General features: G+C 36.2%; 2 protein-coding genes across 2 annotated transcripts; both read right to left on the bottom strand.

Moving 5' to 3' along the window:
* Positions 1 to 7,379: 7,379 nt before the first annotated feature.
* Positions 7,380 to 9,084, bottom strand: LOC122978859 (NAD(P)(+)--arginine ADP-ribosyltransferase 1-like). Its single transcript, XM_044345903.1, has 3 exons — positions 8,975 to 9,084; positions 8,597 to 8,682; positions 7,380 to 8,505 (listed from the first exon to the last, which is right to left on the bottom strand). Exons 2-3 carry the CDS (start codon positions 8,660 to 8,662, stop codon positions 7,744 to 7,746), a joined length of 828 nt encoding a protein of 275 aa, XP_044201838.1. The 5' UTR covers positions 8,663 to 8,682; positions 8,975 to 9,084; the 3' UTR covers positions 7,380 to 7,743.
* Positions 9,085 to 10,029: 945 nt separating this feature from the next.
* On the bottom strand, positions 10,030 to 11,234 carry LOC122979516 (ecto-ADP-ribosyltransferase 4-like). The gene is made up of 2 exons (XM_044347028.1): positions 11,163 to 11,234; positions 10,030 to 11,048 (listed from the first exon to the last, which is right to left on the bottom strand). Exons 1-2 carry the CDS (start codon positions 11,232 to 11,234, stop codon positions 10,152 to 10,154), a joined length of 969 nt encoding a protein of 322 aa, XP_044202963.1. The 3' UTR covers positions 10,030 to 10,151.
* Between the last annotated feature and the right edge of the window lie 3,541 nt (positions 11,235 to 14,775).

Below are 14,775 nucleotides of genomic sequence, written 5' to 3'. Positions count from 1 at the left end.
AATACTCACTGTAATTATTCCTCCTGTTCATACTGGCTATTAAAAGATCCCCTTTAAGTCTTTTTAGCATCAAATTCCCTCTTTGTGTTTCCTCGGGCAGTGTTTCCCTTTTGAGCTGCAGGTGGAAGGATAGTAACAAAAAGAGGAACTTTGGCACTAAAAAGACTGTAACGTTGAAATATATCTACTTGATTTGACTCATTTGGATGACTGAAGTTTCATATTAGCTTCAGAAGGAGACTGGTGGATTTTGACCCCCATCATTTACATTGTAAGTGCATTATGAAGGGATCTTCCAATGGACAGTATGAACAAGAGGAATTATTATGGCAAGAAAAACCTATTTCAATGTTCTTTTGGGCTCCTGACTATTGTTTTAAGACAGACTTGAAAAACTGTGAACCCGTCCCTTAACATGCCTGGTAAGATGAACAAAGTAAACATTAATTTCTGGTTATGACTTCTGAAAGATTTCTTTTCTTCTTTAGAGGCACAAAATGAACACTACCACTGCGGAGAATGGTTCGTCAACCCACCCCTCTGTTGTTGAATATGATCATTTGGCTTTAAGCAAGGCTGCAATTTCAGTTAACATCGTCCTGAGTCTTCCATTAAATGTTTAAGTCACGTGGCTCATACTGACCGGAGCCAGACAGACTTTGACCTCAGATAGCTTATGTTATTCCCATGTTTAGAAGCCTTCCTGTTCTCACTCGGCATCTCTTTACAGCCCGTCCTGTCTTCCAGTGCTGCATCTGTGTTACTACAGTGAAGAGAAAAGCCTTTAAAATCATGTCACTGATCATGGTCTCCATGGCCATTAATTTCTTTTTGTATGTGGCTGCTATTCCACTGCAATGTTGCTTGACATTTATTGAGTTTACCTGTGCTGAAACCATTTGCATAAGCTTAGCTTTAGCAACTGGGTTTATACAACCCCTTCTCTACCTCCACAGGAACGGAAAACTTACCTGCTTCAGGAACACTTTTTTTAAATAAATGTGTTATTGTGAATATACATTCATTATATATATACATTCATTTTTATATGTGAGCACCTCTGTTGTTCTCTTTTTCTTTTGTATTAAAACTGCTTTAACAACAGTCTATGCTCATGACTCAAAAATGGTGTAAATTAAGCTGCCTGTAGTCTACATTGATTCTCATTGTGACATCTTTCTTTTTTAGAATTAAACAAATTAACAACATTTTTTAAAAAATCATATACATTTCTTTGATAAGATTTCATGCATGGCAAATAATGTGAGGATGTTGTGAAAGGCTTGATTCATTTAACAATCAGTGCATTATAAAGAGGAAGAGGACAAAAAGCACACATACAGCCGAATCAATCCACAATGAGGTGCACTTGGCCAGGGAGGAAGGGTTAAATGCTCCAGGTTCCAGTTGCAGAGAGAAGTTTCTTGTTTTGGGACTGCTGGTCTTGTTATATATATATATATTGCTTTCTATAATATTTGTGTGTGGAAACTATGGTATGATTCAAGTTAGAGAAAGATTGCGGTTGTGGGAAATACATTATTGGTTAAGGTTAGGTAACTAAAACATTTGGATAATATTGGAAAGAGCATGTTTTTTTCATATTTTAAAGGAACATTAATAGCAGGTCTGTGATGGAACATGAACCCTGGTATCCTGCATGTAAATCTGTTGATCCCCTGCATGTAAATCTGATGTCTTATACCAATAACCAATCCAAACTCCACACCCTTCCACCTCTTTTGTCTGTAATGTTTTGATAATCTGTTGATGAATGAGTGACAGGCTGATGTATTCAAGCATCATTTGCATGTTTAGCTACTAGAGAGACGAGGCTGGGCAGGAGATGCAGTACAGACATAAGGGGCCCTATTTTAACTGAACAAGTGCAACGACAAGCGAAAGGTAGTAGAGCGTCACGAACACACATCACGACAAATCTGCACCCAAAATACAGATAGAGTAGGTTTTTTCATCAGTTAGTTACTATAATAACAAAAGAAATAAAAACATAAAGGAACTGATTTGTTGAAGACATTTCAACAGTAATTATACTGTATCTCACCTTGTACATGTTCACATAGTTTAGTAGCCTGATTAATGTTACACAATGTGTTTCAAGGATAAAACATGAGATGCTACTTTTGCTAAAAAGAAAACTGGAAAAGAACCCGACGTCTCCCTCATAAAAAAGCTGAATATCGACTTATAACCGACCGGTCTGATGTGTGTAGAGGTGTGTGTGGTTATATTGTAACAGCCTGGTATTATCAGATGGTTTAATGAAGGTAAGCACAGTTAACGGCACTGCGCTCTGGAGGCTGCAGATTTATCAACATATCAGTCATGCTGCCTTCAGATGGATGGATTTAATGAACTGAAGAAGTTTTTCTTTTTCATACAGTAGTAGTGTTTAATTGAAATACATTATTTATAGTCTATTTTAAGCATTAATCCGTTGTTGCAGCAAGTATTTAGTTTGATCCTGCTGATAAAATCACGAAAGCAGCAGCGGATTGACATCTTGAGACGTCTGCTTTGAGCGCGACATCCAGGACCAAATTTCAACTAAAATACTACAATTGTCTTCATTTGAATGAATCTCCCACCTGTCTGCGCCCCTCCTCCCACCTGTGCATCGTCACCAATATATCAGACAGATGCACAGAGCAAGTGCTGCTTGAGCTGGTCGTTGCCCGAGGACTTCACATCAGATATGGTCATTGATATATCTGCACTGAACAAACAGGAAAACAGAAATAGGAAAAACTGTGTATTTATTTCAGGTAAACATTCAAATATATTTCATTATTATTATTATCAGTTTCAGTTTTGACTGTGGATTTGTTCTCATTGTTTTCTTTTTCTGCTTTCTGCTCAAAGACTTGATGCTGAAAAGACTTTTTGAACTTTTTGAACCAAACTTCACGGAAAATGAACTCAACAAATGCATCTCCGTCCCCTGATGTCAAAATTCTAACCATCACCTCAAACACCATCAACTTGGTGCTGAGTCTGCCCACCAACAGCTATGTTGTGTGGCTGATAGCGACCGGAGCAGGGGGCACACTGGTGGCAGAGTTCTTCCCGCTCAACCTGGCTGTGTTTGAGATTCTCTTCTGCTTATGTTCTCTTAGCAACCTTCTCAAATTCATCATCCCCTCAATAAAAGTTTTTGCAAGATTTTCAAATGGTTTCCTGTGGTGTGGCCGCCCTATACTGCAGTGTTGTATCTGTATAGAGCAGTTTCTGGCCGTGGTGCATCCTGTGCTGTTCCTTAGGTATAAATCATTGAGGTACAAGGCAACTTTCTCTGGTGTGGCTTGGGTGGTTATCATTGGATTGTCTGTATTTTACATGGTCTCTCCCTCGACAAAGCATTTTGTTTTTGTGAGTCAGTGTGTGCTTTTAACATTGGTGATGCTGTTCTGCTACTTTGCAGTCCTTGTGGCTCTAAGAAGAGCTGGACCAGGGGAGGGAAAGAAGAAGATGAACAACATGAAGAGAAAAGCTTTTATGACTATCTTAGTGATCATTGTGTCATTTGTGGGGACTTACCTCCTTTGGTGTGTTGCTATTCTTCTTAATTTGAACAGCTGGTTTTCATACAGTAAGAAAATGTTCATGAGAATTTGCTCTTTTATTACTTTTGCCACTGGGTTTGTTCAGCCGCTCCTTTACCTGCGAAAGACTGGAAAGATTTCTTGCAATAAAGCTGTGTGAGTTATGTACATGTTGAGCTTTTCCAGACATTCATGATAGTCTGTGTATGGATGTTCTTTCTTGACCACTAGGAACAGTAATCTTATTACTGACGATTCTGGAGTGATTTATAGTCACCAATTGATCGTTTTTGCTTTAAATTGAAAAAACGAAATGTTTATTTTATTAAAAGGAGATAACCATGAGCTAGTTGACCAGTTTGTGTTTCTATCTACTTAATTTTTAATTATATTAATACCAATTGAACCTTTTTTTTTTTACTAACAATCTCTGACATATATTTTAATTATTTTTCACTTCTTTTTTCAATTTTTGAATTTCATTATATCTCTATATTGTGGTAGTTAAATGACAGATGAGTCACGTGCCAATATTCTGTCAATAAGTATGAAAGATTGTTTATATATACTGAATGTATAAATGGTTGTTATTTTGCTCAAATAAAGTAATTAGAAGTATTTTTGTTGTTGTTTTGTTTTGTTTGTTTGTTTGTTTGTTTGTGTTTGCTTTTTCAAACAAAATAATGGACAACTGATGACAGTTCTGCAATTTTCTTTGTTTCCATAATAAGAAAGTTTAGATAACAGACAGTTACATACAGTAGATCTGACTTGAGAAAAGCTGAAAGTGCAACCAAACACAACTGATTGCCTTAACTAAGTTATTTCACAGCTATTCAGTTTTGATGTGGAATCACTAAATCAATGATAAAATGTTCAAAACGACACACCAAACAGATAGCAGAGCTACAAAGTGTGATGTTGGTGAGTCATCTTTCTCTAAATGCAGACTTTGTTTGTTCAGGACAAAGTCTGAAGTTCACTGTTTTGATTTGTTTCTTCCTGTCGGCAAGGAAGCAAGTGTCCATATCCGACATCACAGTTTTAATTGAGAAAATACAGAGTCTGTTAATGTGGATGGTTTCTCACTGTTGCAATGGCACTTTGTGTTTTAGGCCTGTAGGACTGGTGTGTTTTTAGTGTTGTTTTAATGTATTAGAATGAGCCCGTATTGATTCTTTATACTATTTAGCCTCCTCCTCTCATTCAAATTCCAAACAAGTGTGGCAGTATGAATTATTTGCCACTGGGTGGCACTGTTTCCTTTCTCTGTTGGTTTATCAGTTCATTCTTTATTTAAACATGTTAGGTTATGCTCATGAGTTGTTCTTTTACACAAAAACGGGTGGGTTGCTTTTGTTCAAAAGCCTATTGTCAGTATGGTTTGGTTTGGTTTTGAACAGTAATGTCCTGTAAAGAATCACAATCTGGTTGTCTCCCAATATATATATCCTTTTTTATCAGTCGTGGAATCAAGCAGAAGTGTTGTGTAATGAATACAGTCAGTATTTGCAGGATTTACGTTTACACACATCCAACTGTATCTCTCGCACTTGGTTTTTAACCCTTGTGTTTTGTTCAAACTGGCTTTAATTCCTCATTTTTATGAACCCACATACCCCACTGCTGTTATGTGTAAAAATGATAATTAAGTTACAAAATCAGACTCTTTTTTTTTTCCTTTTTCATATTTTTTCTTATTTTTTTCTTTCTTCAATATATAGAAAAATATCAACATGGTAATCCCTATAGCACATTTGATGAAGGTGATGAAAAATTAAGCCTTGTTATTACACTAAATAAGGAAATATTTCATGTTTTTTCTATATATATAGTAGATATGGTATATGGGCTCTGTATTAACAAATCAATATTCCTTTTGTTTGCCAAAACAAAAGGAACATCACCATGTAGCATGTGAGACCTGTGAGACCTGACAGACATTCAAATAAACTCAGTGCTGTAAAGTGCTATATAAATAAAGTTATCATTTAGTGACTGAGAGGGTATAGTACACTTTTATAGTACACAGTTGCTATAATAAAAGGAAGTCACATATAGGGTGTCAGATCAAGTTTTCTCTACAAAAGTAACACTAAACGAGATTCTTGAGATTTTCTGTGTTAATTGTTTGATTCTTAGGGACCATGTTTGACTCTGTTACCTTCCTCACTGCTTAGCAACGCAATTAGGAGGTAGGAAGGAGGTCATTAGGTTATAAAGGCTCCTTACCGTCTTTATTGCCTTGCTTTATTTATTCAATCACTAACTTTTAAGTCAAATGTACATTCAGTACCTCCCAGGCTTAATTTGAATGGGTTTGGAATCTGATCAAGGAAATGAAGAAATGAGGACTTTTAGTTACCTTAATTTATAATCCTTAATATGGTGCATTCTAATATTTTATTTGACATGTTTTGGTAACATATACTGTAAGTAAAATATGTGGGATTGCTGGGAGATGTTTGCTCCTAAGCATGTGACAATCTCAAAGCACATCTTGTCTCCTAATTTGTCACAATGGGGATACAAGCCCAGTGAGCTGGAGGTAAACAAGCCAAAGAGAGTCTCCTTGTTTTAAACATTTTGATTGACGCGGCTGTTCACTTTACGGAAACCAGTCTGTGGTCTGAATGACCACCAGAATGTGGTCTGATAGTTAGATCTCTGGGTTCAAACTGCCTTATTGAAATCAAGATATACTGTATGTTTGGTTTATCCAGGGGATAGACAGAAAGAGGCATGGCCTGTTCTTTCCCCAGTGTGGTGGAAGGTCTCCTCTTTTTACGCTTCCATTTATTGTTGTCATGTCTCTGCTTCGTCCTAGGCCTGTTTGAACTTACTGTCATTGTTTTTCTCATTCACTGTTTTCACTTCAGACTTCATGTCATCTTTGCAACAACTGCACATGTCATCAACAGTGTTTTGCACCATGTCCAGCCAAATGCAACCATTTGATCCAGGTTCAGCAGAGTGCTATAAACAAAACGATAGACATCATAACAACTGATGATATTGTTTCATTATCATTTATTTATGGATATCAATACATAGCAGTAACACTTAAGCCAGCCATCATGTAGTATATACACTACATTTGCAATTCCTGTTGAGATTCCATTGTGATTAAAACCACTGCCGTCACAGCTATCTTCCACTTGCGTAGAACCTGCACACACAGTTGTTAAAAAAAGAAACTCTGTTGAGTCAAACCAAAGCGTCCTTTAATATGTGATCAGGAGAGCACAAAGCACTGTGAGACTGTGACAGCAGTCTTCACTGACTGAGAGGACAATACATCAATTATAGTAATTATAGTAATTATAATAAGACAGCTCATTATTGTCATTCAATGGAGACGGTTTTGCAAAATAAACATGTCCATAAAAGGAATTTATGAGGGCTTCTCTTTTAGACTGTAAGCTTAGAGTAGGGTGAGACATCCAGAGCATATGACAATCCAAAGTACAACTTTTCTCCAAATCTGCCAGCGGTGGGATAGCAACCCATTAAGTTGGAGGTAAGAGAGTCAAAAGTCTCTTTGTTGATTTTACGTTCACTCTACGAAAGCCAGTCACTTATCTTTCGGCTTAAGGTCTTAGAGCATTAAGAATTTGAAAGCCATCGAGTGAACGATTTCATCTGTAATTTTCCACCAGCTTTGCATGAGCTCAAGCAACTCCCATGGGCTTTCTCATGTCTGTCATCAGTGTATGGCATTTCTAATCACAGGTGTTCCACAGATTCTGCACATTTTACATGTCTATGAATCATGCATGCAGAAAAAAAACTAAAGATTTTAGACAAACAAGCACAGTTTGTGAAACAAGTATATTTTATTACATTTTGTACCCTTTTTTTTTTACACTTTTGACAGGATTTTTTTAACCATTGTTACAGATATTTAAAGAATACATTTTCATAAACTCTTCATCTCCGGGTATTTGGGACTTCCAAAGTTTATTAACTGTAACTGTATATTAAAATATTGGCATTTCCTGTGCATAATAACAAAATTGTCAGAATATCACTATGCCTTTATTTAAATCTACAAATCAATATACAAATAAATTTTTGAAAATTACGTGCAATCACTCATCAGGTGCAACTCAACATTCAGTATTATTTGCATTTTTTTTATTGATATGAATTGTTTCTTAAACACTTGAGACTGGTAATTTTAGAAAAGAGCACAATTCAAAGTGGACAGAGTTTTTCCTATGCTCTTCACTTTATAGACCACCTCACATGGAAGATTCTTCCGGTCAGATCTCTTCTCTATCTTTGTCACTTTAAAGACCTCATAAGGAGGAATTAAGGCCTCCCTTTCCGACTCTCCAAGCTTAGAGTACAGCGAGATGTCCGCTCCGTAGCATGTGACGATTTCAAAACATGTTTTGTCTCCAAATCTTTCAGCACTGGGGTACCAACCCATTGAGCTGGAGGTAAAAGAGCCAAAGCGAATCCCCTTGTTGACAACATCTTGGCTGAAGTAGCTGTTGACTCTACGGAAGCCAGTCAGACATCGTTCTGCTTCAGGTTTACGAGCGTTGAGAGTTTGAAGGGCGTCAGTCAGGAAAAAGTGAAGTGTGTGATACATGAACGTGGTCTTGTACTTAGGTTTCTGTGTCCGCACTGCGTTATTGAAATCCAGATAGATTTTTGGTTTATCGAGGGTATAAATATAAAAAGCCATGATCTGTTCTTTCCCCAGTGCAGTAGAAGGTTGCTTCCCCTTTTTACGCTTCCATTTTTTGTTATAGAATTTCTCTGCTTCAACCCAGGCCAGTGTGAAATTCATGTCTTTGTTTTTCTCATTCGCCAGATATTCATTCTTGACTCTGTTCTCCATTTTGTCTTTGCAACCAGTGTACATGTCATCAACAGCGTTCGGAGCCAAATCCAGTGGAACTTGACCTTTTAACCCAGGTTCAACAGAGTTCTGCAAAACAATTTTAGCAAGCATGAGGAAAAAATAGATAAGTTTACCTACAGATGTCAGTACAGAACAGTCAGCTTGTACAGTAAACTACCTTTGCAATTCCTATAGAGGCTCCATAAGTCATTAGAATTGCCATCCAAACTGCCATCATTGCCATCTTCACCAGCCACCAGAGACCTGCACACAGAATACCTCTTTCAGTAAACACAGTTTGTTTGTTTGTTTGTTTGTTTCAATAATCATACCTGACTCATTGTTGAGTAATGAACATTCCTCAAACACAAAAACAATGAAGTAAAACTTGTTTGGATAGATTGAAATCAGCCTTGAAGTGGACTTCAACCCCTTTTTTTTTTTTGACGTCATCACTTGCATTCACAAAGTAAAAGCATGTATTTCCGGGTTTGTTTGGAATCTGATCAAAAACTGTGAATGTTAAGAGAAGAAATCAAGACTTTTATTCACTTACCTCAGTTCAGTTCTCACACACTGTAGTGGTTCTTTGGTGACATGTGAAGTATTAGCTTGTGTGTGTCTTTTACCAGCTGCAGGTCATTCCAATCAGGAGCAGGACCTTCACAAGGTCTTTCTCAATACAGAGTACATTCAAACCATTCCTCTTTGATTTTAATGAAGCATATGGGTTTGTGTGTCTGGAAATAAAGTGGTTTCAAACTAATTTAAGAATTCCTTAAGAAGATTCTGAGCAAATTTACCATTGTTGAAGCAAAACTATCCGTCTGCATTACTATAATAACTCATAAACTTTCAAGTCTATTTCATGGATGCAGGATAAATTCTTTCAAGATGGATCAAATAGTGAATTTTAATAGAACTGTATCAATGTCCTGTATTTTTTAATATTTAGAAATATGTTAAAGGTTGGACATGGGGGTAATTTTGATATATGCAGAAACATAATCTGTTTATTTTGTTTGTAGAACTGTATGTGGGAATAGACACAATGAAGGCACAACAGGACTCCACACACTGGACAGAAAAATGTACAATAGAGATACAGTATGCAGAGAGGGTCCATATACTGTATGATGTGTTTATTAAAACAGCTAAAACAACACCACAAATATTGTTCATTAATGACATTTTAAGTGTGAATATCAGTGACACATTATTAGTGGGTGATAAATTATAATATTACATTTCATACAGTAGTGTACATGTTGAAATTGGAAATGTAAGGCTATGATAGAGGGATACTTTTCTGTGTATTCAAGCAGTGCTTCAAAATTTAAAAATCCAGGTAATTTTTTTTTTTTTTTTTGGAAAACGCTCTCTACTCCTGTTAGAAAATGCACCAATAAAACATAAATGTTCAGGTATGAACAGCCAACTTGTGTCTTCTTTCTGAAATTTGTGAAGCTGCAAATGTTCAAAGATTCAAGATCAAGCAAAGATTGTTCAAAAATATTTTTGTCTACTCCTACTGGTACTATTATATAACAACCAAAGATGAGTTTCCTCCATGGAAATTTCCCTACTTTGATATTAGTTATAATGGTTTATTGAGCATAGTGTGTCCTCTGAAAACAAAGCCAACACCGGTATTATCTTAACTTTAAAAACAACACTTCTGAAGTCTCTTGATGATGTAACACCACAAGATAAAGTGTTCTTTCCTGTTTGATTCACTGGATAATTCTCCATATCACCATAATGATCACCAGCACCAGAAGAGTTCCCAGCACCGTAGCCACAAAATGCTTTTGCCTCTTTTTTATGAGAATTAAAGAACTTATTATCCACAGTATTATACATGCTGACATCGTCACAACTCTGCTTACATGCCAGCGTGTTAAAACAGCTCCAAAATATGTTTCCATTTGTTTTTCATTCAATTTACAATTTAAATCTCGCCTTGGTGTTTTAGTGCTCTGTAGCTTGTAAACCACATTGCACCACTGGTCATTTGTCAGGACATCAGTGATTTTGAAAACCTCATAAGGAGGAATCAAAACCTGTCCCTTTTGGTTTTCAGCAGAGTAATATGTTATTTCAGCACCAAAGCATGTGTAGATCTCAAAACAGGAAACATTGCCATTAAAATCAAACGACTGCTTGCTTGAAGTTGCCCAAATGAAAGTACCAAAACGCATGTTGGTGTTGATGACATTGTGGTTAAAATTTTCCAGTGATCTGTGATAAGTGATTCTGCAAGATGTTTGATTTTGACGCAGAATGTGAATGGCGTCTGTCAGGTAGAAGTAGAGGTAGTTGAACTTAAAGCTGTATGTACTGTATATGTGTTTCCCTGCTTTTACTGCTTCGTTGAAAAGTTGTCGGATTTTTTTCACTTTCGTGTACATGTACATAGCTACAGCATGGTCTTCTTTCAGGTGCTTGTGTGCAGGTTTCTTTGCATCTTTTTCAACGGAAGCCCAGGCTAAACTGAAGTTTCTGTTGTAGTGCCAATCAAACACACCAAACAGGTCGATCACAGAGGCTGCTTCGGATCGGCAACCATCATACATGTCATCAATGGAATCTGTCGCCATATCCAGAGGTAAACTATCAGTTTTTGTTTTCTGCAATAGACAGATAAGAAATAGCTACAGTGAGCGGAATCAACAATTTGGTTATATTCAGTGTGTAAACTGTACTATATTATGTGCATCTGAAAGAAAGTACTGTTCTCTCACCTCAGCAGGTTTCTGGGGCCACCAGGGTATTAGAAATGGGTCATAATACAATAGTAGCACCACCGCCAGCATCACACAAAGGATTGCCCAGTTTCTAAACTAAAGAGATATATATGTGTTTTACAAAAATACATCAGACTGTTGTATTATTTAACTATTTTCATGTACATCAACTCAGTTTGTATGTTTAAAGCTGCAAGTACTGTACAAGTGGCTGCAGTGTAAAAGATAAATGATACAATATCAACTATAATCAGGAGCCACACAATATTTTCTTTGTTCTCTGATCCATCAATAAAAATCCTCATCATGTCCGTCAACAGTGTATACAATCTGATTGGCTTACCTGTCCTCTGTCAAGTGCTGTCAACAGCATGTTACTGTATTCTTTTGAGGCAAAAAATCAAATGAAGAGAGTGCAGATGCAATGTCGTTTGCCAGTAAGGTGGTTCCAGCTCACAGGATTTACAGGTGCAGCCACATAGAATTTCTTCTACACTCTTGTTTAAAGCTGCCGGAGTTAACATCTTATCTTGCATTTGATTTTTTTCACAGTGTTTGATAAGAAACCACATGACAAACAGTTTCTACATTTAATTTTATTACAGACGTTTACCTTTTCTTCATATTATCGTGTTGGTGTTTGTGTGTTCATTCTGTGCAAATGAAACCCTCGCTTCACATTGGCTCTGTCATTTCATCGTTTGCATTGCCATAGGGAGGTTCCACATGTGGTAACAGTAGTAAATCCTGTTTGGCAGCTCACTCAGGTAAAAACAAACAAAGGTAAGTCATCAAGTTGCAAAACACTACAAGCAGAGACTAACACGGAAGATTTATTTATCTATTTATTCTGACAAAGGCCTTATTACGAGAGCTCATCTTCACAGATAAAAGATGAAACTTTACCATAGTGCTGCTCATGATGTGGTAAGTTATACAGCAACACAAAAATGTAACATTTTCAAGACTGCTACTTTTCAAAATGTTAATAATTTACTAAATTTTGTGGTTAGGAGTCAATAACCAATCAAATCATTTTGATAATATTGCCAAATCTTTATTTACAGTTGAGCATGATACGCTATGATGAGTCTTACAGGGATAGTCACATTTTAAGTAGTATATATTTTGTTATACTGTATATATTGCATTATGTTATCTACCTTCTATTATCTACATTTGTGGTGCTCAATTTCAGTGTATGCCGCAGACTTTTGTTCCTCTAAGAATAAATGAGTCACACCTGGTCAGGTAGAGGTTACAAAACACAGCATTCAGAAGTGCTTCATTCATTTTCATCCGTTGATATATTTCCCCTTCATGAGCCTCCCAGTGATGACATATGTATAAGAAGTGAGGCACATTGTAAATGAACAGAAGGTATATACATTTTTAGTTTAGGAGACATAACATTTTGCGTGAAACCAAACACACTCTAATCTCATTTCCGCGGTGTTAAATGGCATATTTCTTCTGTTCCAGATGTACTATGCCTTCCCTGCAGAGGCAAGCATGTCAGAGAAAAATCTTATCTGCATGTGCCATTACTTCTCTTGTTCTTTTGGTTGGGGCTGTTGATGTTTGTTGTCATATATCAAACATTCAACTGGCAGGATATTGTTGGAAAGGTATTTAACACTTTGTATTATTTAACAGTATATATTTGATATGAATCAAAATATTTAGATTTTGATATCTAAATAAAATTAGTTTGACTAAAAATGTTACTTTTAATTAAATCAAATTCTAGAGGACCTAACTATAATATTATAACAAGAACAAAAACTGCAATTTTCACATTTCTAAGTATGCACTATTAAAGTGATCCAAAAAATCTGATTGGTTTGTAAGGGAAAACAGTGATGTGGACTGATGTGGACATACTGCCATCTGCTGGATAAATGCTGAACAATCTGTTTCTCTTCATTTCAGGATTCTAGTCAGGATCTGTCTTATGACCAACAGTGATAACATGTATGATGACTGCAGAGCCAAACCTACAGTTGTGACTGATAAAGCCATAACGATGAGACGGGATCCCAGTACAAACTTCAGTCGAGCCTGGAGCGATGCGGAGCGAAAAAGCCAGAGAGCCTGCACACAAGTACATGGAGAAACAACATTCAATTTCCATATACATGCAGCAAGAACTGAAATACTCAGTGGTGAAAAGGAGACATCTCTAACAAACAGGTTCGCTTCAGCTCCTTCATGTTCTGACAAGTGGGACTTAACAAGGAACCCTTCATGTTTTGAGGTATACACATGTTTACTGAAGAGCAACCTGAACTGTGTTTATGATAGAGACAGCAATACATTGCATCCAATATCTGCATTACCAGCAGATGGATTATGGCCCATTTTCATCATCACTTGTGTGATTATTGTATCTCTTCTGCTACCCTTTGTCATTGTTAAGGTGTTAGAATACCAAAACTGCTGTTTAGAGTATTTCATCTAATGGCACTCACTACCCTGCTGGATTTGTCATTTAAAGGGCAAAATTCAATGTTAAATAAAGATTGTATTGTTTTTTTATACTTTACTGTGTTTGTAACCCCCAATCATCATGCTTAATTGTTATAGGAGCAATAGTAAGAACTACAGTCAAACAAGAAAGACAACACAAAAGAAAATAAAATAAATGAATAAATAAAGATGTGTTCTTAATATAGTGATGCCCAGTAAGTATTTACATTCCTTATCAGGAAAGACAGAAGAGATATATGTGTACTTGTACATACTTACACAAGCATATACATCTGTGTTAGCATGCATATTTAAACTATACACATAGTTATACTGTACACATTAATTTTATCCATTGCATCAATGATTTCATTGTATGTAGTGAAGCCATTTAGCCTATAATTTTTTCCATCAGTTCTTTCCATTTTTACCATACTTGAGCTTCCCTTTGCCTCCAATTTCTTGTAATTACCTTTAAAGAACTTATTCTCAAAACTATTTCCCTTAGAAGGTGCAGATGAATTATACTTTTCATACTTACATGCTGCTGCGTCTGTACCTCCTGTTTGAGTCAGAGACAAACTTCCAAAATGGCATATATAGCTTCTCACTTGGAGGGTTAGGGTTAGGGTTAGGGTTAGGTTTTTTAAAAAAATGGGAATGAGGCAAGTCATATTTAATTTTAGGTTCTTCAAATGACTTTATGCATGTATTATCTAATAGTTTTTCAAATATGTCTGACCCTTTTTCTGTGAAATATTTCACCCTACTTATTCCGGATCAAGTCAGGGTCAAATTTCTTCATCCAGATGATGATGACACCTGACTGTATTCCAAGTCTTCAGTGTATTTTTCACCCACATATTTTCAATTTTTGATTGTGATTTGAAATTTTTAATCAGAAAATGGGTAGTTCTTATCATGCCTTTCATACTAATTGACTCTACTGATCTATATCTGGATTGTGTTTTTTCCATTATCCAGGCCCTAATAACTAATATCTATGCTGCTATACAATAACATTGTAAATTATTGAGAGCTAACTCACCTTTCTTTGACATTGTATCCCATTTCTTAAATGTAGTGGAACTAATGATCTAACTAACTTCCATCTATCTATCTTTTGTTTGTTTTACATCTA

The sequence above is a fragment of the Thunnus albacares genome, chromosome 3 (assembly GCF_914725855.1).
Source record: "Thunnus albacares chromosome 3, fThuAlb1.1, whole genome shotgun sequence".
NCBI classification, from domain to species: Eukaryota; Metazoa; Chordata; class Actinopteri; order Scombriformes; family Scombridae; genus Thunnus; species Thunnus albacares.
Note: the sequence above shows the minus strand (reverse complement) of the source record. Positions and strands in the feature narration are given on the sequence as shown.

Excerpts from the sequence above, each read along its gene's own strand:
- LOC122978859 (XM_044345903.1), bottom strand. The coding sequence starts at position 8,662 with ATGGCAATGATGGCAGTTTGGATGGCAATTCTAATGACTTATGGAGCC. Across the intron at positions 8,506-8,596 it reads CCTCTATAGGAATTGCAAAG|AACTCTGTTGAACCTGGGTT; the intron begins GTAGTTTACTGT and ends ATTGTTTTGCAG.
- LOC122979516 (XM_044347028.1), bottom strand. The coding sequence starts at position 11,234 with ATGCTGGCGGTGGTGCTACTATTGTATTATGACCCATTTCTAATACCC. Across the intron at positions 11,049-11,162 it reads GGCCCCAGAAACCTGCTGAG|AAAACAAAAACTGATAGTTT; the intron begins GTGAGAGAACAG and ends TGTCTATTGCAG.